General features: G+C 52.9%; 1 protein-coding gene across 3 annotated transcripts in view; it reads right to left on the reverse strand.

Moving 5' to 3' along the window:
* LAMC3 (laminin subunit gamma 3) overlaps positions 1–23,597 on the reverse strand; it is an 80,527-nt gene that overhangs the window by 32,638 nt on the left and 24,292 nt on the right. For 2 of the 3 annotated variants that reach the window (XM_055270643.2, XM_055270642.2), the window contains exons 5-12: positions 21,009–21,197; positions 20,813–20,930; positions 18,304–18,402; positions 14,620–14,756; positions 11,182–11,292; positions 7,612–7,804; positions 7,331–7,446; positions 3,159–3,377 (exon numbers count right to left, since the gene is read on the reverse strand). In XM_055270643.2, coding sequence (XP_055126618.1) covers positions 3,159–3,377; positions 7,331–7,446; positions 7,612–7,804; positions 11,182–11,292; positions 14,620–14,756; positions 18,304–18,402; positions 20,813–20,930; positions 21,009–21,197 — 1,182 coding nt within the window. The remainder of the gene's footprint in view (positions 1–3,158; positions 3,378–7,330; positions 7,447–7,611; positions 7,805–11,181; positions 11,293–14,619; positions 14,757–18,303; positions 18,403–20,812; positions 20,931–21,008; positions 21,198–23,597) is intronic. The other variant, XM_055270645.2, reaches the window with a different exon arrangement.

The following is a 23,597-nucleotide window of genomic DNA, read 5'->3' on the forward strand; positions in this document are numbered from 1 at the left end:
GCTGAGAAGCGGTTAACCAAGACCACCACTTCCAGGAGGTCCCCAGGCAGCACCCCAGCAGCCAAGGCACAGGTGATCTGGGAGGAAGAGTGAGAACCAGGTCGCTCATGCATAGCAGGGCTGGCATCCAGGGGGAACTGTCCCAGCCTAGGCCCAGCACCCATAGGCTCATTCCTCCTCTCAGCCTAGGCAGTGGGGCTATACTGCCCGTTTCACAGATGCGGACTTGCCCAAGCTGAGCGGGAAGTTGTGGCAGGGCCAGAGGCTCTGTGGGGATGACAAACTGATCCTAGTCATGGGAGGACCCTGCTTCCTCCACAGGGGCTGCGGGAAGCACTGCAGCAGGGAGGGATTATGTGGCCTTGTCTGGGCTCAATTATCGATGCCTGCCATGGACACAAGAAGACAGAGTGCCCTGTGTGTGGCATGTGGCATGTGGCTGTGCTTGCCCTCCCTGGCTAGGTCAGCTGACGTCTTTTTTTTTTTGAGATGGAGTCTGCTCTGTCGCCCAGGCTGGAGTACAGTGGCACGATCTCTGCTCACTGCAAGCTCCACCTCCCGGGTTCATGCCATTCTCCTGCCTCAGCCTCCCGAGTAGCTGGGACTACAGGCGCCCGCCACCATGCCCGGCTAATTTTTTGTATTTTTAGTAGAGATGGGGTTTCACTGTGTTAGCCAGGATGGTCTCGATCTCCTGACCTCGTGATCTGCCCACCTCAGCCTCCCAAAGTGCTGGGATTACAGGCGTGAGCCACCGTGCCTGGCTTTTTTTTTTTTTTTTTGAGATGGAGTCTTACTCTGTCGCCCAGGCCAGAGTGCAGCGGCGCGATCCCGGCTCACTACAACCTCCATCTCCCAGGTTGAAGCAATTCTCATGCCTCAGCCTCCCAAGTAGCTGGGATTACAGGCACCTGACCACACCCGGCTAATTTTCGTATTTTTAGTAGAGACGGGGTTTTACCATGTTGGCCAGGCTGGTCTTGAACTCCCAACCTCAGGTGATCCACCTGCCTTGGCCTCCCAAAGTGCTGGGATTACAGGCATGAGCCCACGTCTGGCCTCTTTTTTTTTTTTTTTTTTCCTCTGGAGTCTTGCTTTTGTCGCCCAGGCTGGAGTGCAATGGCGTGATTTCGGCTCTCTGCAACCTCCGCCTCCTGGGTTCAAGCAATTCTCCTGCCTCAGCCTCCCAAGCAGCTGGGATTACAGGTGTCTGCCACCATGCCCAGCTAATTTTTGTATTTTTAGTAGAGACGGGGTTTCACCATGTTGGCCAGGCTGGTCTCAAGCTCCTGACCTCAGGTGATCCGCCCACCTTGGCATCCCAAAGTGCTGGGATTACAGGTGTGAGCCACCATGCCTGGCTACTGTCTTTTCAGGAAGAAAAATGCCCAGCAGCCTTCTTCTCAGACAGCCCCCACCTGCTCTGGGGAGGCAGCAGGCGTCTAGGCATGGAGCCCTCAGTGTGGGAGTGGAGGGAGGCCTGAGTCCAGCCTTCTCAGGCGCCTCCTGGCCACATGACCTTGAGCAAGGCCAGGTCTGCTCCTATAGAAGTGGGAATCAGTGGGCCAGGCGTGGTGGCTCACACCTGTAATCCCAGCACTTTGGGAGGCTGAAGCAGGAGGATCACTTGAAGTCAGAGGTTTGAGACCATCCTCAACATGGTAAAACGCCATCTCTACTGAAAATATAAAAATTGGCTGAGCATGGTGACCTCATGCTGTAATCCCAGCGTCTGTAATCCCAGCATCTGTGATCCCAGCTACACAGGAGGCTGAGGTGGGAGGATCTCTTGAACCCAGCAGGAGGCTGCAGTGAGCCGAGTCTGCACCACTGCACTCCAGCATAGGCAACAGAGAGAGACTCTGTCACCTCCTACAAAAAATAAAATAAAATATAAATCATACAATAAAATAAAAAGAAGTGGGAATGAGCAGCCAGTAGTGATCAGGCCCCGGGAGTCCAGGCTGGAAGGAGGCACAGCTCTGCCACCTGCTGGCCATGCATCTGCACACTGCAGTGTGGGACCCTCACCTGTGAGATGGGACAGGAAGGGTCCTGGCTCCGGCAGTGATGTCTGCAGGAGTCAATGATGTAGTGTAGAGAAGGTGAATAGCACATGTAGGAACCTGGTGACACTATTTTATTATTTCCCAAGTGTCCTGAAAAGTAGAGACTTTCATTATCTGTGCTTCCCTAAGGCACTCCCAGTTAGCTATGGCTGAGCTCTGATGCAACCCAAACCTGTGTTTTCAGAGCCTGAGCGTCTCCTGACCGCCATATGGCTTTGTGTAGAAACAGAGACAGTGTATATACTGTCATTATCCCCACCTTACAGAAAGGGAAGCAGGCTCAGGGAGGGAAGTGACTTTCCCATGGCCACTAAGGGGTGAGGGTGGCAGGTCCCAGCGGGGGCCGGGACCCTTCCTGTCCCATCTCACGGGTGAGGGCCCCACACTGCAGTGCAGATGTATGGCCAGCAGGTGGCAGAGCTGTACCTCCCTCCAGCCAGGACTCCTGGGGCCTGGTCACTACTGGCTACTCCTTCCTACTTCTTTTTATTTTATTTTATGTTTTATATTTCATTTTATTGTTTGTGGGGGGTGACAAAGTCTCGCTCTGTTGCCTATGCTGGAGTGCAGTGGTGCAGTCTCAGCTCACTGCAGCCTGCTGCTGGGTTTAAGAGATCCTCCCACCTCAGCCTCCTGGGTTGGTGCCTATGAGCTGCTGTCAGCTGTGTGAACTTCATGAGAACCCTCCTGCTGTCACCCACCATGCTGGTGCCTCTGCCCTTCCTCACAGCACCCTCTGCATGTAAGGACCCTGAGGTCTTTCCCTGGTCCTTCCTGGGAAAAGAGCCAGCCCAGGGAGAAGGTGGCGTGGACAGACGGTCCGCAGAGTAGCTGGCTTATGGTTATCATCTGATACGCACAAAGTCCTTGGCACAGAGCCTGAGGCTTCAACAAATTCCAGTAGTAACTTTTATTAAACTATGAGGCGCCCAGGCACTGAGCAGCACGGGAAGGCTCAGTGCCCGCGCTGCCCCACAGCTTGGCCAACACCTCAATGCCTGTGCCAGGCTGGCCCTGTTCAGGTCAGTACTTATCTCACTGTTTTGGGTATAACCCAGGTGCCTTCGGATGGGGTGCCGGGACACTCACCTGTATTGGGGTCACAGGTGCCATGCTGGTTACAGGTGCAGGGGACACAGCTGGCATAGGGACCCCCCTGTGGCATCTCCCTCTTGTATCCTGGAGCACAGGATTCACAGAACTGGCCCGTGTAGCCATTAGGACATGAACAGGTCTCCACCCAGGAGGCTGGCGGGGAAAGCCCTGGCCGGGCGGATGTGAGCCGGACCTCAGTCAGGAACACTTGACCTGCAGAGCGAGAAGGGAGAGAGGAAGAGAGGAGGCACAAGCTCCCTGCACATGCTTCCCCCCAAAACCTTCCTGTTCGCATATGGACCAGGCCCACGTATATAAAGGCAGACTAGCAATCAATGATTTTTTTTTTTTTTTTTTTGACACAGATTCTCATTCTGTCACTCAGGCTGGAGTGCAGTGGTACAATCATAACTCTGCAGCCTCGACTCCCAGGCTCCAGTGATCCTACCATGTCACCCTCCCAAGTAGCTGAGACTACAGGCAAGCCACCAAACCTAGCTAATTTTTAAAATTTTTGTAGAGATGGGGTTTCTCCATGTTGCCCAGGCTGGTCTTGAACTCCTGGTCTCAAGTAATCCTCCTGCCTTGGCCTCCCAAAGTGCTGGGATTGCATGTGTGAGCCACTGCGCTGGTTGATTTTTTTTTTTTTTTAAATAGTCAATTCAAGGGTAAAGGAGATGATTTGGCAGTTTTCAAGAAGAAATAGATATGGCTGAGAATTTTATGGAAAGATATGCATCCACAGGTTATTAAAGATACATAGATTTAAACAACGATTATACCATTCACACCTCTCAGACTGGTAACATTTTATAGATGAATTTTAGTGGAGGATGGGGTGTAGGAAACTCACCTGGGCTGCTCATAACTGAATGCTACATTTAGGCAAAGTTTAAGGTCTGTTTCTAAAGTTTTAAGATTTTTCTTGTTGTTTTGTTTGTTTTTAAGAGAGACAGAATCTTGCTCTGTCACTCAGGCTGGAGTGCAGTGGTACAACCATAGCTCACTGCAGCCTTGAACTCCTGGTCTCAAATGATCCTCCTGCCTCAGCCTCCCAAGTAGCTGATACCAAAGGTGTGTGGCACCACACCCAGCTAATTTTTAAATTTTTTGTAGAAAAACAGTTTCGTCCTGTTGTCCAGGCTGGTTTTGAACTCCTGGCCTCAAGGACTCCTCCTGTCTCAGCCTCCCAAAGTGCTGGAATTACAGGCTTGAGCCACCACGCCCAGCCTAAAGTTCTAAGTGTTATGGGAGATTTTGAGACTAATGAATATAACAGGATTTTGATGTAAAAGAAGCTAATTGACACAGAAATGTCAGTGACATTTCTTACCTGCAAGGAAAGTGAACATCTTGTATTTAGATAAACTATAATGTGTGCATTTTAAAAATAAAGAAATCTGATATTTGAAAAAAAAAAAAAAATGGGCCGGGCGTGGTGGCTCAAGCCCGTAATCCCAGCACTTTGGGAGGCCGAGGCGGGCAAATCACAAGGTCAGGAGATCGAGACCATCCTGGCTAACACGGTGAAACCCCGTCTCTACTAAAAAATACAAAAAATTAGCCGGGCATGGTGGCAGGCGCCTGCAGTCCCAGCTACTCGGGAAGCTGAGGCAGGAGAATGGCGTGAACCTGGGAGGCGGAGCTTGCAGTGAGCTGAGATTGCGCCACTGCACTCCAGCCTGGGCAACAGAGCAAGACTCTGTCTCAAAAAATTAAAAAAAATAATAATAAGAAAAAAATGAGTGTGGATGTATGAATACTAATCAGGAGGTTTTGCTTCCAGTAACAGAGGAGTAGGGGATCCTGGCAGATCAACCTTCCCACAGAAAACAACTATAAACTCTGGGCAAAATACGAAAATGACCATCTGTAGACACAGAACAGGGAGACTGGAGGCGGCCGACACTCCTCATCAGAGCAGCCTTTCTGAAGGAAAATTCGGCAGTGTGGATCAAAATGGAAAATGCTCCCTCTTTGACCTAACATCTCCATTTCCAGCACTCTGTCCTAAAGCAACACTTATACTGGAATACCAAGACCTTTCTATGAGGCTGGTCCCTATTCCCTGTGACACGGTTGTAATGGGGAAAACTGGAGACCACTTAAGTGCCTGTCAATAGGGGGATGGCTAAAACCACACAGAGCACCCATACCACAGAATCTCACACACCAGACACAGAAAACCAGGCTTTCTACGCGTAGTGACAAGGAACAACCTCCACGACACACTGTTAGCTGACAAAAGGCAAGTCCCAGAATATTGTACTGCGTGATTACCTTTCTTTCCTTTTCCCTCCCTCGCTCCCTCCCTCCCTTCTTTCTCTCTCTCTCTTTCTCTTTCTCCCCCTCCTTCCCTCTCTCTCTTTCTTTCTTGTTCTTTCTTTTTTTTGGACAAGGTCTGGCTCTGCTACCCAGGCTGGAGTGCAGTGGCATGATCTTGGCTAACTGCAACCTCCGCCTCCCAGGTTCAAGCAATTCTCCCTCCCGAGTAGCTGGGATTACAGGCACACACCACCATACCCGGCTAATTTTTGTATTTTGAGTAGAGATGGGGTTTCACCATGTTGCCCAGGCTAGTCTCAAACTCCTGAGCTCAAGTGATCCGCCCGCCTCAGCCTCCCAAAGAGCTGGGATTACAGACGTGAGCCACCACACCCAGCTGTGTAATCACATTTCTATGTTTAAAAAAAAAAAAAATACAGATGTTAAGTACATACACACAGAAAGGTTTAGAGAGAGGCCTCCCAAAACATCACCCATGGAAAGAGGAAGTTTGGGGATTGCGGGTGCGGGCGAGGCAGCTATGTCCTCTGCTTCTCCAGTGCATCCCAGCACCCTTGGACTCAAAAGAGGCCCAGGGGAAGACCGACCATCTGAGCCAGAGGTTCTCAAAAAGAGCAAAATCTCTCTCCCCTAGAAGCAAATCTGAGGACATGTTGGTTGTCATGTGGATGAAGAGGCCTAAAGTTCCCAGAAATTGACATTCCCAGAAACTCCCTACGTGACTTTCAAATGTCCTGCTTGGTGCTGGAAGGGTAGAAAAACCCCTTTGTAAACATCTGAGCCTAGAGCTCAGCTTCATTTTACACACAGACGCTAGGGTTTTTGTTTTTTGTTTTTTGTTTTTTTTTTTTTTTGAGACAAGGTCTCACTCTGTCACCCAGGCTGGAGTGCAGTGGCACAATCACTACAGTCTCAACCTCCTGGGCTCAAGCGATCCTCCAGTCTTAGCCTCCTAAGTAGCTGGGATTACAGGTACAGATCACCCCATCAGGCTGTTTTTTGTTATTGTTGTTTTGAAATGGAGTCTGGCTCTGTCGCCCAGGCTGGAGTGCATTGGCGCAATCTTGGCTCACTACAACCTCCACCTCCTGGGTTCAAGCGATTCTCCTGCCTCAGCCTCCCAAGTAGCTGGGATTACAGGTGCGTGCCACCATGCCCAGCTAATTTTTGTATTTTTAGTAGAGATGGAGTTTCACCATCTTGGCCAGGCTGGTCTCGAACTCCTGACCTCATGATCTACCTGCCTCGGCCTTCCAAAGTGCTGGGATTACAGGTGTCAGCTTCTGCACCCGGCCTATGTTGATTTTTAAAATAGCGCGTGGGTAGGTTATAATGAGGAACAGATCAGAGGCTAAGGCTGTCAATCACTGTGAACAGGGTGGGAGGTGGTGACAGACCCCCATCAATTATGTGTGATGGCTTGGCCCCCTCTTTGGGAAGACCAGTCCCTCCTAGGGTGGCTTAGGTACAATACTGCCAGTGACCAGCAGGGGAGTCACTCTCCCAGGGGACTCCTGGACTGCCGGCTGTGGGCTGTGTCCCGCAGGGACAGGGGGCTTGGTGGATTCAGCGAAGGTGGAGTGAGCACACCCAACGGGTCTGGGTGGCTTGCTGGCCGCACACCTGCCTCTGAGGCCCACCCTTCAGGCCTCTCTCCCGTCCAGTCCCTGCGTCGGACCTCAGCCACCATCCCTACTGCCTTCACGGGTTATATGGCCTCCGGCAACTGTCCTGACTTTTGACTCAGATTCCTTCTTGGCAAAACAGGACAATAACCACCTGGCTGTGAGGCCCCGACGAGACTGTGACCGCAGGAGCCCAGCCCAGTTCTGAGACCTGGCAAGCACTCGGGTCTTGGGCATGTGGTTGTCTTTACTGACCGGCAGGGCTGGGGCCGGGACTGACGCGGAGGCGGAGGCTGGTCAGGTTGGCGAGGAGCCGCTGGAAGTGGAAGGGGGGCAGCGGAGGGGCCACGTCCTCGGAGGTCTCCTGCAGGCTGGCGAGAGAAGTGGTCAAAGCGAGATCCCGACATAGGGTGGGGGGTACCATGCCTGGGGATGGGGGGTAGCCCCCCAGACTACAGGGGCATCTGAAATGTGCCCAGACCTCAGAGACCACCCCTCCCACCTCCCCGTCTCTCAGGACAGAAGAGGATACTTACTGGAACCTGAGCTCTACCTCCCTGGGATGCCTGGCATCCTGGGGGCCAGACAGGCTAGAGTGCCTCAGGGACAGGGCCAAGCCTGCCCCTTCCAGCCTCAGCTGCACAGGGAGTGGGGAGTCCCTGGGGGGCATCCGGAACGTCAGGATGAGGGGCTGCCCGTAGCTGAACCGCTGGTCTCCCAGGAACTTCTCTGAAGACAAGAGAAGACGGCTTTGACAGTCTTCATATGGTTAGCTGGATTTTAAATGTCTATATTGATTTTATCGGCAACTAAATATTCAAACAAGATAAAAGTGCAGTGGGCAGAAAATCAAAGACTCCCTGCACAGCAGACCCTGCAGGGGCCGCCCACACCTCCACAGCCGGTCCCCGGCTTCACAAGCGTGTGACCTGTGCAGCGACACACGCCCCCACATTTGGCTTCATGCTCTGCTGTGACCATCTTCACATTCTTAATAATTTTATCTTTGAACTAGGGTTTTAGAAGTGATGTCCGATGGAACACGGAGTCCAAGCTTGAACGGAGGGGATACACACATGTGTGACCAGAGAGGCCTGCTTGCGTGTAGCATTCACGATGCCCATGAGCACGGAATTCCTAGGGAACACCCAGCAGCAGGAGTTTAGCGGGACTCCAGGTGACAGCAAGGTAAGTAAGCTGGCTGAGTGAGCAGAGGCGCTGTGGGCCCCAGGCCATGCCTTCCCTTCCAATCAGAGCTTGCTCTGAACTCAGAAAGAAGGCACTAGTGTTCGGAGAAACATGAACCACCGAGCGCTGTGCGGTACCTTCTGACTCATGTCATTTTCCTGTATCAGCCAATCATTTCTTCGGAAGTTCGTGACCCAGGAGGAAAGGACACAGGCCACCCTCCCTCCTCCTTTCCCGGTGGTCTTTCCCTTACCCGTGAGAAAGCCACAGAGGTGTGCCGTGTTGGTGGAACATGCGTGTGTCAAGGAGTGAAATAAAAGCGGCTGGGCTTGTTGTGTGCAGTATTTCCACTGTCCTCGTGAGAACAAAATATGCAGCCTGGTGTTGTGGCTCACACCTGTAATCCCAGCACTTTTGGAGGCTGAGGCGGGTGGATCACAAGGTGAGGAGTTCAAGACCAGCCTGGCCAAGATGGTGAAACCCCATCTCTACTAAAAATACAGAAAATTAGCCAGGCATGGTTGTGGGCGCCTATAATTCCAGCTACTTGGGAGGCTGAGGCAGGGAATTGCTTGAACCCAGAAGGCAGAGGTTGCAGTGAGCCAAGACCACGCCATTGCACTCCAGCCTTGGCAACAGAGCAAGACTCTGTCTCAAAAAAAAAAAAAAAAAAAAGAATGGTAAAATTCATGCTAATAACTTAATATGTTTCATGCTAATAACTTAAAATTTTCCTTTACCTAGAATGGCATCAAATAGCAAACCAAAAAACACCATGACGAATAAAGGGCAAAACTGCAGGGAAAAAAAAGTGTTTCTATTTTAGTACCTTTAATGGTACTTCCCCCTATTTGGGAATTGGGGGGGAATTTTAATTCTGCAGTGCATCCCTCAAATTCTGTAGTGCGCCCTGCCACAGCTTTGGTGGGCAGCTCCTGAAACACTGAAAGTCCCTGTGTCCCTCTGCCCCAGAGCGTTTCCTGGCTGGGGGAATTTCTCACCTGTGCAGAAGCAGCCTGAAGCAGGGAGCCCCGGGAGCTGGTGGCCACCTGCCCCGGCCGCACCCCAATTCGGCCTCCAGAATCAATCACCAGTGTGAGCACAATGCTCCCCTCCCATCCTTTGCTACTCACGTTCTACATGTGAGATGGTTCCACACAGTTCCACAACCGGCAGTCTTTGTAAAGGCTGCATCACAGTCCACCAACAGGCTACCCAGCCCCTCCTGGGACTGCCCCAAGCTTGCACCATTAAATATTCTTTTTTTTTTTTGAGATGGAGTCTCACTCTGTTGCCCAGGCTGGAGTGCAATGCTACGATCTTGGCTCACTGCAACCTCCGTCTCCCAGGTTCAAGCAATTCTCCTGTCTCAGCCTCCTGAGTAGCTGGGATGACAGGCATGTACCACCACGTCTGGCTAACTTTTTTGTATTTTTAGTAGAGACAAGGTTTCACCATATTGGTCAGGCTGGTCTTGAACTCGTGACCTCAGGAGACCCCCCCCCCCCCCCACCTCAGCCTCCCAAAGTGCTGGGATTACAGGTGTGAGCCATTGCGCCCGGCCTAAATACTTATCTTCACTCAGCTCCTGGTCTTTGCCCCACTGAGTGCTCACAGGCAGAATACAGAAAGTGGACATGCTGGCCAGAGGGACTACGTGTTCATTCCCTCTGATGCTGTCACCAGCCAGCCCGGACACTTGTTTCTGTGTCCCCACCGTAAGCAACAGGCAGAAGCCTGGTTCCCCTGCCATGCCCTCACCTCCAGCCGCTCAGGATGCCCCGGGAGCAGGCCGGCCTGAGAGCACCATGAGGACAGGCCATCCATCCATGTCACCCCTGCAGCGTGCCCAACACCCAGCGAGCACTTCTTGCAGGAATAAGCCCCTTTTCTTACATATGCCAGCAGAGTGGCCATGGAACAGAGTGTGTTTTTCGCTCATGGGCCTCTGAGCTTTGAGTGCCTGCCCCACGAGGGGTCCGAGGCCTTTGACTTCGTGGCTGCAAGGCACACGGCTCCTCAGCCGTCTGTGACATCATCTCCCTGGCCTCTCTGGCAGAGGGAGGGAGGGAAAGGGCAGAGCTGGTCGGGGGTGCTGGCAGGTCCTGAATCAGCCACAGTGGGGCTAAAGATGGGCTCTAGGCTCTGGGTTCTGGGACTGAGATAGTCGCCAAGAGACCACAGTTCCCCTCACTGTGGGATGGAGAGGTCAGAATGATCAAGAACCTCCTTCCTTTTGCAAGAACGCCATGGCCCTGGGCTTAAGGTGCGGTGGCCTGGTGGGTGAGGGGCTGATGGGAAACACAGATATTCTCTGGGCCGTGACAGTGGCTATGGCTCTGTGGCACTGAAGAAGCCCTCCGTGACAAAGCTATGACCAGAAAAATGGGGGTTTCATCAGATATTGTGGTCTGATGGCAGAATAACAGCCTCCCAAAGGCATCCACATTCTAATCCCTGGAATCCATAAATATGGTGTGTTCTGTGGCAGGGGACATTAAGGTTGTTAATCAGCTGACCTGAGGTAGGAAGAGCCTCTTGGGTTATCCAGCTGGGCCCCATCAATCATTAGAGATTAATGGCAAATACACAAGAGGGAGGCAGGGGAATTAGTGCCAGTAATGGGGCGTGAGACAAACTTGGCTGCTTTGAAGATGGAGGAAGGAGCCACGAGCCCAGGAATGCAGGCAGCTTCTAGAGGCTGGGAAAGGCAAGGAAGGGACTTTCCCATGGGCCTCCAGAAGGAACTCAGCCCTGCTGACACCTTGATGGTAGCTCCGAGAGACCTATCTCTGACTTCTCCAGAACTCTAAGAGAATAAACTGGCATTGCTTTCAGCCTGTAACGTGTGGCAAGTTGTTTAGCAGCAGGAGGAACCGACACAGGGCGGTCGCCCCCCAACCTGGTGCTGGAGGTACCTGGTGCTGTGAGCTCCTCCTCGTCTTCTGGACTCAGGAGGACCCCATTTGGGCTCCATTGTGGGGGGTGCTCGGGGCCCCCCACACTTCTGGCCCACCAGCCTTCGGCTCCTAGACAGCAAACACAGACAACCCCCGATCAGTGTGAGGCCCCAGAGGGTGGTCTCCAGGTGCCAGCCCCAGCTGGGGCCTTGGGGTGGGAGGGAGCCCCAGGAGAAGCTAGAAAGCTCAGGGACCCGGATCTGCTTGGGGCATGGTCAGACCTGGAAGCCTGCCCTGCCCTTTCAGTGGGGTTTTGAGCTCAACATGAAGACAGCCTGAAGACCCCCACATGGGGGCCCTGGGACATCAGGGCCATCTCTAATAGTACCAGACTTGACCTCATCTTCAGGTTCTCAGAGAACTTTCTCACCTGTGACCTCATGAACCCTGTCCTTCCAGTGACGCGTGTCATTAACACCACCACAGGCAAGGAGGCCACCTGGTTAGGAAGGGGCCCAGCCAGGATGGGAGCCCAGGCCTTCTGGTCCCCAGTGCCAGTTCAGTGCCTCCTCCCTCTGGCCACAGCAGTTAATATGGAGCACAGCCCAGCACACAGAGAGTGACCTTAAGGAGGTGCCTCTCCAGGGGGCAGCGGGCAATGAGGTGGAGGCCAAACACCTGGGGCAGCCAAGGGGTAAGAAGGAAGGAACGGAGTGGGGAAAGCGGTCAGAGAAAGGAAGATGTCAACATGAAGAGAAGTTTGCAGGCAGGCATTTAGAAGGAACTAGGAGGCCAAGCACAGTGGCTCATGCCTGTAATCCCAGCACTCTGAGATGCCGAGGTGAATCACCTGAGGTCAGAAGTTCGAGACCAGCCTGGCCAACATGGTGAAACCCTGTCTCTGCTAAAAATACAAAAATTAGCCAGGCATGGTAGCAGCTGCCTATAATCTGAGCTACTCAGGAGGCTGAGGCAGGAGAATCGCCTGAACCCGAGAGGCGGATGTTGTAGCGAGCCAAGATTGCGCCACTGCACTCCAGCCTGGGTGACAGGGCAAGACTCTGACTCAAAAAAAAAAAAAAAAAAAAAAAAAATCAGCTGGATGTGGTGGCTCACACCTATAATCCTAGCGCTCTGGGAGGCCAAGGCAGATGGATCATGATGTCAAGAGATCGAGACCATCCTGGCCATGATGGCAAAACCCCATCTCTGCTAAAAAAATAAAATTAAAATAATAAAAATTTTAAAACCACTCAGTTTTCTTTTTTTCTTTTTTTTCTTTTAAGACAGAGTCTCACCCTGTCACTCAGGCTGGAGTGCAGTGGCACGATCTCGGCTCGCTGCAACCTCTGCCTCCCAGGTTCAAGCGATTCTCCTGCCTCAGCCTCCCAAGTAGCTGGGATTACAGGAGCTGGCCACCAAGCCTGGCTAATTTTTATATTTTTAGCAGAGATGGGGTTTCGTCATGTTGGCCAGGCTGGTCTCGAACTCTTGACCTCAGGTGATCCGCCCCTGCCTCGGCCTCCCAGAGTGCTGGGATTACAGGCGTGAGCCACTGCACCTGGCCACAGTTTCCATTTCTAAGACAGCAAATATCCATATAAACCACCCACATAAACAAAAGCACTTTGGGGTTCTCAATAATTTTCAAGAGCATAAAGGGATCCAGAGGCCAGGTGCGGTGGCTCACACCTGTAATCCCAGCACTCTGGGAGGCCGAGGAGGGTGGATCAGTTGAGGTGAGGAGTTCAAGACCAGCCTGACCAACATGGTGAAACCCCCGATCTGTACTAAAAATACAAAAATAAGCTGGGCGTGGTGGTGGGTGCCTGCAGTCCCAGCTACACAGGAGGCTGAGACAGGAAAATCACTCGAACCTGGGAGGCAGACGTTGCAGAGAGCTGAGATCGTGCCATTGCACTCTAGCCTGGGAAACACAGTGAGACTCCGTCTCAAAAAAAAAAAAAAAAAAAAAAAAAAAAAAAAAGAATTCAGAGACCAAAAAGTTTGAGAACTGCTGCGCAAGGGCAACTGTGAGACAAAATGAGATGACATCCCTGAAGGGCCGGCCACACCCAGTGCCTGGCCCAATGTGAGAACAGATCATGACACTGTTCTTAGGGTCTAGAAAATGAGTCCTGCCCAACGCTAACACCCTAGACCCCTGGACCCAGGACCCAGACACGCTGTCCCGGTCCGCGCAACTCTCGGTCCTGCTTTCTGCATGGCTTCCAGCAGAGGGCGCGCGGCCCTCATGTCTGGGGCGCCCCGGCGTCGGCCCTGAGGTTCTTCTGTTCCAGCTGATGCCTCGCTCTTTCCTGGGGACAGGCGGAAGGTGCGGGGCGCTCCGTGGGACGTGGCTGGGGCCCACGCAGCCTCTGGTTTAATGCAGAGCTCCGAGCTCTGCTGCTTTCCTCTTTAAATATGCGGCTGTGCCACCTGGAGTCAGGGACCATGGTATAGGCCACCACAGTGGTTAAGGGCAAAACAGAGCTGGGCGCGGACGCTTATAATCCCAGCACTTTGGGAAGCCGAGGTGGGCGGGATTGCCTGAGCTCAGGAGTTCTAGACCAGCCTGGGCAACATGGTAAGACCCCGTCTGTACAAAAAAAAAAAAATACAAAAATTAGCTCAGCATGGTGGTGCACGCCTGTAGTGCCAGCATTTTGGGAGGCGGAGGTGGGCAGATCACTTGAACCCAGGAGATCGAGACCAGCCTGGGAAACATGGCAAAACCCTGTCTTTACAAAAACATATAAAAATTAGCCAGGCATGGTGGTGCACACCTGTGGTCCCCGCTACTCAGGAGGCTGAGGTGGGAGGATCACGTGAGCCCAGGGAGGTGGTGGCTGCAGTGAGGCGTGCGTGATTGCACCACTGCATTTCAGCCTTGGTGACAGAGCAAGACCCTGTGTCCAAAAAAAAAAAAAAAAAAAAAGGAGCAAAACTCAGGAGCTGACAAACCCAGTGCTCACAACTGTTATGTGGCCTCAGGCAAGTGGCCTACCTTTTGTGGGTCTCAGTTACTTCATCATTAAAAGGGGAATGAGAATCCTTGCATGTGAGGCACTCAGCACAGTGCCTAGCATACAGCAGGTGCTCAATAAGTGGAGGCCAGGAGACTGAGCCTGAATCCCCAGTGTTTAGCTACACCAAGGGAGGCCAGTCTCAACGGGGTGAGTGGGAAATTCCCCTACAGGATCCAAAAAGCGTCACGTACCCAGCCCCCAACCCCACCACGAGTATAAAGAGTCAGGGACTGGGGAGGGAGCTGGGGGGTCGCAGGTGGGCACTGGGGAGCCATCGTCTCACCCCCGACCCCACCTGGGCTGTGCAGACCTGTGGCTCCTCTCCACAATGGGAGACCCACCAATGCCAGATCTCCCCAGGGCAGGATCACCTGCCGCTAGGCTGGGAGCAGAACCTTGGGAGGCATTTGCTGGGGGCACCTCTTACCCTGGTGGAAATCGGTGAGGATGTGATGCACCTGGAACTGGGCAGTGGCCGCGCACACCTTGGAGTGGCCATAGCAGAAACAGCTGCTGCAGCCGGCCGGATTGTGGGGCTGCAGGTTAAAGGTCCCCGGGCGACATCTGAAATGGAGGCAGGACATGCCCACGAGGGCCACATGAATCAGCCAGGAAAGGGCAGGGCCAGGGTATCCCAGCTGGACCAATGAGTCTAGAATCACTGCAGAAACTTAAAAACAATTTTTTTTCAGAATTCTAGAAGAGTAGTAAGAACATTACAGATTGTTCCCATACCTGCTTCAGACAGCCTCCCCTGATGCTGACATCTGACATTACCACAGTACACTTGTCAAAACTAAGTTAACTAAACTCCAGACTTTATTAGGATTTTTTTTTTTTTTTTTTTTTTTGAGACAGACTCTTGTTCTGTGGCCCAGGCTGGGGTGCAATGGTGCGATCTTGGCTCACTGCAGCCTCTGCCTCCCGGGTTCAAGTGATTCTCCTGCCTCAGCCTCCTGGGTAGCTGGGATTGCAGGCGCCCACCACCACACCCAGCTAATTTTTGTATTTTTAGTAGAAACGGGGTTTCACCATGTTGGCCAGGCTGATCTCGAACTCCTGACCTCAGGGGATCCGCCTGCCTCAGCCTCCCAAAGTACTGGGATTACAGCTGTGAGCCACCACCCCCAGCGACTTTATTGGGATTTCTCCACTTTTTCCTCTAATGTCTAGTTTCTGCTGCAGGATCCCATCTGGGACACGGCGTTGCATTTAGTGGTATCCTTGTTCTCCTCCAACCTATCACTGCTTCTCAGTCTTTCCTTGTCTGCCACTATCTTGACACTTTTTGAAAAGCACTGATCAGGTATTTTTAGAATGCCTGATGTTTCTCATGATTAGACCAGAGTTACAGGCTTGGGAAAGAAATACACAGAGGTGAAATGCCCTTTTTGTCATATCACATGGGGGCACAGGAAACCCACATGACATCCAAGCAATGCTGACTTTCATCACCTGCTGAAGGTGCTGTCTGCCAGTCTCTCCACTGTGCAATCACCAAGGTCCAATCATTAGAAGCAAGTCACTGAATAGGCCGGACGCAGTGGCTCACACCTGTAATCCCAACACTTTGGGAGGCCGAGGTGGGTGGGTCACCTGAGATCAGGAGTTCGAGACCAGCCTGACCAATGTGGTGAAACCCCATCTCTACTAAAAATATAAAAATTAGCCAGGCATGGTGGTGGGCACCTATAATCCCAGCTACTCGGGAGGCTGAGGCAGGAGAATCACTTGAACCCAAGAGACAGGGGTTGCAGTGAGCTGAGATCACACCACTTTACTCCAGCCTGAGCAAAACAGTGAAACTCAGTCTCAAAAAAAAAAAAAAAAAAAAAAAGCAGCAAGTCACTAAATGCAGCCCAGTCTCAAAAAGAGGGGGATTAAGCTCGACCTCCTGGAGGGAAGAGTATCAAAGGACCCGTGGACAGATGTTAGAGCCACCCCAGTAATTAATAGATATTTTGAGGTTATGCAAATATCCTCTCTTTCCTTAAAGTTCTGCCCACCAATGTCAGCATTCATCAGCAGCTCTTGCCTGCAGCAATTACCACTGTGAGGTCTGAACAGTGGTTTTCCAGTTCCTTCATTTCTACATTCATTACTTGGAATTCTTCTGGAAGGAGGTTTGTCCCTTCATGCCCATCTATTTATGTATTCAATCATCTATTTACATCAGTATGGATTTGTGGATTTGACTTTATTCTTTGGGTTATAATCCAATACTATCGTTGTTTATTTTGTTGCTCAAATTGTTTCAGCCCTGAGAGCTCTTTCACCTCGGCTCCTGTGTCCTTTTCACATGGGCCCGCGTTCTGGTTTGGGCTGTTTTGTTTGTGTCTGTCTCTGTTTTTCAGCGTTTCCTTGCTTCCTGGCACTATAAGATGCCTTGGGCTTATCTTGTCTTTTTCCAGCCCCAGCCCCAGAATCAGCCACTTCTCCAAGCAGCTCTGGGGAATGTCAGACACAAAGCCAGGAAGAAGAGATAGTGTGTACCCAAGGAGCTAAACCCATGTTTGTCTGCTGGCCGCACTGCTGGAGCTTAGAGGCCTCTTGAACACTTGAAAGAGGAAGTTTATGAACTTCGTGGCGTTGGGAGAGCCCCTTTGACTTGCAGAGCTTCAGATACCCCATTTGTACCATGATCAGACTGCAAAGATTGCAAACAGGCTCAAAATCCAGCCCAGTGGGTAGGGGCTTCCCGAAGCAGGGTGTTAAGAAGGATCCTGAGGTTATAGTAGGGCTCATGGCCAAGACTGCTGTGCCCCATTAGTGATGTCTGTTGTGGGTATGAAAGTGTGAAAGGGGAGGGTTGTGATAGTGTTGCTTAGTGATGTCTGCCATGGTGTGAAAGGGGAGAGTTGATAGTGCTCCATTAGTGACGTCTGCTGTGGGTATGAAAGGGGAGGGTTGTGATAGTGCTCCCTTAGTGATGTCTGCCATGGGTATGCCATTAGTGATATCTGCTGTGGGTGTGAAAGGGGTGTGTTGACAGTGCTCCATGAGTGATGTCTGCTATGGGCATGAAAAAGAAGGGTTGTAGTAGTGCTCCATTAGTGATGTCTGCCATGGCTATGAAAGGGAAAGGTTGATAGGGCTCCATTAGTGATGTCTGCCATGGCTATGAAAGGGAAAGGTTGATAGGGCTCCATTAGTGACGTCTGCCATGGCTGTGAAAGGCAAGGGGTGATAGTACTCCATTAGTGATGCCTGCTATGGGTATGAAAGTGGGAGGTTGTGATAGTTCTCCCTTAGTGATGTTTGCCATGGTTATTACCATTAGTGATGTCTGCTGCGGGTGTGAAAGGGGTGTGTTGACAATGCTTCATGAGTGATGTCGGCAGTGAGTGTGAAAAGGGAGGGTTGTGATAAGTGCTCCATTAGTGATATCTGCTGTGGATAAGAAAGGGGAAGACCGTGATAGTGCTCCCTTAGTGATGTATGCCATGGGTATACCATTAGTGATGTCTGCTGTGGGTGTGAAAGGGGTGTATTGACAGTGCTGCATGAGTAATGTCTACTGAGTGTGAAAAGGGAGGGCTGTGATAGGGCTCCATGAGTGATGTCTGCCGTGGGTGCGAAAGGGTTGTGATAGTGCTCCATTAGTGGTGTCTGTCATGGGTGTGAAAGGGGAGGGTTGATAATACTCCATGAGTGATATCTGCTGTGGGTGTGAAAAGGGAGGGTTGTGATAGTGCTCCATTAGCTATGTCTGCAATGAGTGTGAAAGGGGAGGGCTGTGATAGTGCTCCATTAGTGATGTCTGCCACAGCAGGTGGTAGTACGAGCACCATGTATTTACTATCCCTGGATTAGATGGTCTCTCCTATCCTTCCAGCTCTTTCTTTTCAGGATTCTAATCTAAGACATGTATTTTCTCAGCTTATGAATGATCAGTGGTGTTGGATCAAAGCATAAACAGTGCCATAAAGCTTTTGAGTAACTTCCTGTATGACAGATACATGGTGCTCCAGGAAGGGCACAGGGTGACAAGGTCACACAAGTCCATGAAGACTGTGCCCCTTGCTCCTCCCCGCACTCCACAGCTTTGGTGCCTCATCGGTGAGCCCCCAGGTCACTTCCAGCAAGCTTACTGCTGGATTAGCTCACAAACCTGTCACATAGGTTGCCTTCCACATTCTCTTTGCAGGGGCAGCGCCCACTGCGGGGGTCACAGGTGTCCAGGCTGCCAGCAGGATTGCAGGTGCAGGGTCTGCCAAAGAGACAGGACAAGGGGAAAACGTGCAATGAGCAACTTCAGAGTGGGAACAGCCCATCCTAGGAAGGGAGCATTCTCTGCTGCCAACATCAGGAGCAAGGCTGACACAGGTACCTGACCTGGCTTTACTGTTCCCATCTTGCCAAGGAAGTGACCCATCCATCACTGGTAAAGTGGTCCATCTTCCCGCCCACCACACATCCATCCAGGATCCTTCCATCTGTCATCCACGCACTCACTCATCATCCATGAATCTTTCTTTCTTTCTTTCTTTCTTTTTTGAGACAGAGTCACACTTTGTCACCCAGGCTGGAGTGCAGTGGCATGATCTCAGCTCACTGCAACCTCTGCCTCCTGGGTTCAAGTGATTCTCCTGTCTCAGCCTCCCGAGTAGCTGGGACTACAGGCATGCATCACTATGTCCAGCTAATTTTTGTATTTTTAGTAGAGACAGGGTTTCACCATGCTGGCTAGACTGGTCTTGAACTCGTGACCTCAGGTGATCCACCTGCCTTGGCCTCCCAAAGTGCTGGGATTACAGGCGTGAGCCACCGTGCCCGCCCTCCATGAATCTTTCTGTCTATCCCCTCACTCCTCCATCCACTTATTCATCCTTCCTTCTTTCTGTCCAGCAGCCACCTATCCACCCATTCATTCACCCATCCATGCATCTTTCCATCCCTCCCTCCATCCATCCAGTCATCTAATAAGACATGGTTCCTCCCTGGTGAATCCCACAGTCCGGTGTAGACAGACAGATCACGCAGACCCTGTACTGTGATACGTGTTGTGGGAGATGTATGAGAGGCTGTGCCGCGGGGCCTCTGACTCAGCCTGGGGGTGCAGGCGAGGGGCAGGTGGGAGGGAAGGCATCCCGAGAGAGGGGCTGCTCAGCTGAGACCTGAAGAATGAGCAGGAGGCTGTGAGTCACAGGCTGGGGAGAGGGGGCAGGGGTGGGAGGTGTGGCACCTGCAAAGGTCCAGAGGCCAGAGAGACCCCAGGGAAGCAGCCAGGCCCCATCTCATGGTCAGTTTTATGCCCAGAACCACCAAATATTTTACAAGGAATCAGAGCTCTCCTAGATATCCCCAGTGTGTTTCTACTGCCTTTCAAATATACAAAGATGCCTGTTACCAACCAAAGCAAGTTCACTTAAAAGTGCTTCTGGGCCGAGCGCAGTGACTCACGTCTGTAATCAGCACTTTGGGAAGCCAAGGGGGGTGGATTACTTGAGCCCAGGAGCTCGAGACCAGCCTGGGCAACACGGCAAAAACCCATCTCTACCAAAAAATACAAAAATTAGCCGGGTGTGGTGGCGCACATTTGTAGTCTCAGCTACTCAGGAGGCTGAGATGGGAGGATCACTTGAGTCTGGGAGGCGGAGGTTGTAGTGAGTAGAGATCACGCCACTGCACTCCAGCCTGGGTGACAGAGCAAGACTCCATCTTAAAAAAAAAAAAAATAGAGATACTGGGCATGGTGGTGCATGCTTGTAATCCCAGCTACTCAGAAGGCTGAGGCAGAGAATTGCTGGAACCGGGGAGGCGGAGGTTGCAGTGAGCCAAGATGGCACCACTGCATTCCAGCCTGGTCGACAAAACAAGAATCTGTCTCAAAAAAAAAAAAAAAAAAAAAAAAAGCTCCTAAGTTTATCATAGCTTTTTGTTTTGTTTTGTTTTTGTTTTTTGGCCATTGTATACTTTCTCAATCAAGTGATGGCAAGTGTTTTGGGGTAAGGTCCAGACCCCAGGAGCCCCTGCCCCTCTCTCCCCTCAGCTGTCCCACTGGGTACCAGACTCAGTGTACCCAGATGACACTCAGCCTCTCCCACTCCACTCCCCACACTGCGTGCCCTGCTATCCAGAGGCCCAGAGAACCCCGAAGGTCAGCCTCCACCCCTTCTTCCTCTTCGACCCCCTGGTCACCATGTCCTGTTAGCTCCTCCTCGCACTGGGCTCTGGAATCTGCCCTGCTCTCCCTCTCCAGTCAAACCCCCATGCAGGCTGCCCAGGCGTTCCTGCTGTAGCCTCCACTCAGCCTCCCCCTCACCCCCTCCTGCTTCCCACTGATCCACGGCTCCTCCGGATGCCCCCTGTGCCCCCCACCCCACCTCAAACACCTGTCCTTCCCCTCTCCCTACACTTATGCAGCACCTCCTACAGGAAGCCTGCCCTCCACCCACAAGATCCACTGAGCTTCCACAGGGCTCAGCCTGGTCTCATTATGGTCTGTTTTTGTCTCTTGGCCTCCCCAGGAGCTGGGTGTCTCTAGTCCTCACCAGGATTAGGGCGAGGTAGCTGCAGACAGGAAGGGATGGGGAGGGGAGGGACTGCTGACAGCCTGTCCCTCCTGCTTCTTGTCATTCAGTGCAATGTGTCCATACTGGGCCACCCCTCGCCCTCACCTGCAGCCTCCCTCACTGAGCGAGTGGAACCCGGGCAGACAGCGGTCACACTTCCAGCCAGTCACGGTGGGCTTGCAGGTGCAGGTGCCTGTGTCATCGCACTGGAGGTGTAGGGAGCCTGGGAAAGGAAGGGCACAGGGCAACTGAGGCCAGGAAGGGGAGAGGGTTGGAGGCTGGGGATGTGGAGCCCACTCACCTGCCGGGTGGCAGTCACAGGGCTGGCATGGCATCCGTGGGTCCCAGTGATAGAAATTCTCCTGACAGTGCTCACAGTGTGGCCCAGCTGTGTGGTCACGGCAGTGGTGACAGTGCCCGCCGTGGCCTGTGCTGCGGAAGAGCTCCCGATCAAACGTGCATTCCTCGGAGCGGCCACTGCAGTTGCAGGCTATGGGCAGGAGCGGGGAAAGGTGTATGAGTCCCCTGTGATGTGGCAGGAGGAGGCATCTGTGCCAGTCAGCCTCCCTGTGCTAAATGAGCAGGCAGTGCAAAGAGAAGGGCAAGAGCATGGTCTAGAATGGAGTTCAGGCCCAGCTTGATCAAGGCTAGACACTGATCAATTGATTTGCCAAAACAGGACACTCTTAAGAACAAAGGGGACACCGTTAGTAAATACACCAAAACAACAGGAAGAAAGAAGACCCTCCCAGGCAACCAGGATATACACCCAGATAGATGGGCACCGATCAGAGGCTGCCTTCTGGAGTGGCAGCTTGGCTCTCTCCAAAATCTCCTGTAGGTCCTCCAAGCCATAATAATAGTGTGACTCTCACTATTGTGTGAGGTCACTCAGGGGTACAGAAAGCACACGTCACCTTTCATTTCCCCATTAAATCATTTTTAAAAGTCTGTGTGCAGGACTGGCTCTGTCTTGGCTCCCAGAGTGAGCTCAGGAGTGGATCCATGAAAGGTGTGGACCCATTTACACCTGCCGCCCTCATGCTGCCCACAGGCCAGATGGCAAGCAAGCAAACCCCCTGCAGGTGCAGGGCTGAGACAGGAGAGGCTGGGGGCTTTGGGAGCCGAAAGAAGGGGCCCCTGCGGCTGTGCTGGGGTGACAGGACAAGGCTTCCGAGAGGAAGTCATGGCCGTGCTGAATCTGAAGGCTGAGCAGCGAGGAATAGGCCAGAGAGAGGAAGAGGGGGCGGGAAGGGTGTCGCAGACAGGAGGTGAAAGCCCAGGGGATACCCCACGTGCACAGACAGACGCATGGCCTGGTGCGGGTGTGCCATGAGGCTGGCTGCAGACGGCATGTCGTGTGATGGCAGGGAAGGAGGGACATTGTGCAGTGGAGGGCCTGCAGTGCAGGGGCAGTTGTGAAGTCAGAGGCTAGCAGAGCTTGCTCCAGGGAGGCTGGGCTGCCGTGGTCAGTGGATGTTAGCTGGGAGCAAAGGGGGAGCCGTGGGAAGGTTTAAGCAGGGGATAGATGTTATTAAATTTGTCCTTTAGAAAGCCTTGGCCCAGTGCCATGGCTCACACCTGTGATCCCCGCACTTTGGGAGGTAAGGTAGGAGGACTGCTTGAGCCCAGGAGTGTAAAGACCAGCCTGGACAACAGTGAGAGCTGATCTCTACAAAACATTGCTTGGCATGGTGATATGTGCCTGCAGTGTCAGCTACTCTGGAGGCTGAGGTAGGAGGAACACGCACCCAGGAATTCGAGGCTGCAGTGAGCTATGATTGTGCCACTGCACTCCAGCCTGGGTGACAGAGTGAGGCCTTGTGTCAAGAAAAGAGCCTTAGCTGCAGGCAGGGGAGGGCTGGGAACAGGGAGAGCAGGGAAGAGGAAGCTTTGGGTGTGCAGGGAGAGGAGGCAGGGCCAGGCCCAAGGCATCAGCTGCAATGAACAGAAGTTAGACAGACTGGAGCGAAGTGGATGAGGCGGAATTCAGGGCTTGGGGCTGTCTCATCTGCGGGTGAGGGTGGGGATGAAGGGTCAAGCCTGAAACCCTGGCTCCCAGGCTGCTGACTGAGAGACACAGATGTGACCACGGGGCTGAGGACATGGTAGAAGCAGTCTGGCCTCTGTGTCCCCACTGTGGAGACAGCAGCAGGCTGGGACAGTGGAAGCCAGCCAGCACAGCTTCCTTGGCCCCAGGACTCCCTGGTGGAGGCAGGCCAGCGAGGACAGCTCCTGCAGACAGCACGCCACCCTCAGAACAAGCCACCCCCGGCCCAGCCCCGGTTCTGGTCGCCAGTAGCCCAAGCCCAAGAGGACAGCGGGGCCCAGAGGCCAAGCTGCCCGCCCAGCGAGCCTGGCAAGCCTGTGAGTGAAGATGTGTCTCCTGCCAGCAGCACCAGCACCAGCTGGGAACTGGCGCCCAGCAACGGCGGCTGCGCATGGAGAGCCTGGAGGAAACCAGGCTGTCTGGGGACAGGGTGGGGCTTGCAGCCGGTGCCCCAGCCAGAAGGGAAGTCAGTGGGTCCCTGCTCTGGGCCTGTGTCCCTGGAGAAGACATGATTGGCATCATCCTCTCTCCAGCGCTTCTCTGAGGTTAGGCGGTCAAAGCCACATCACATGGGAGCTGGGACACCAAAGGGCTGCCTGGGGGCCCATGGGAGAGGCCGGGTGGGCCGTCAGCACCCCCTTGCTTGTAGGGGTAGCCTGGTTCCGATTAGCAGCTGGGGTGGGAGCAGTTAACACAAAGAAGCAAGTTGGGGACCTTCCGGCCCTCCCACCACAGGCGCCTCTGCATGGGTGGAGTTGGTCCAGGGAAGCTACTTAGTGGAGGAGAGACTGAGGCTTAAATGCACCCCCTCCCCAGGCTCCCCTTCCGCTCGTCCTCATC

The sequence above is a fragment of the Symphalangus syndactylus genome, chromosome 3, assembly GCF_028878055.3.
Source record: "Symphalangus syndactylus isolate Jambi chromosome 3, NHGRI_mSymSyn1-v2.1_pri, whole genome shotgun sequence".
In the NCBI taxonomy this organism is placed as follows: Eukaryota; Metazoa; Chordata; class Mammalia; order Primates; family Hylobatidae; genus Symphalangus; species Symphalangus syndactylus.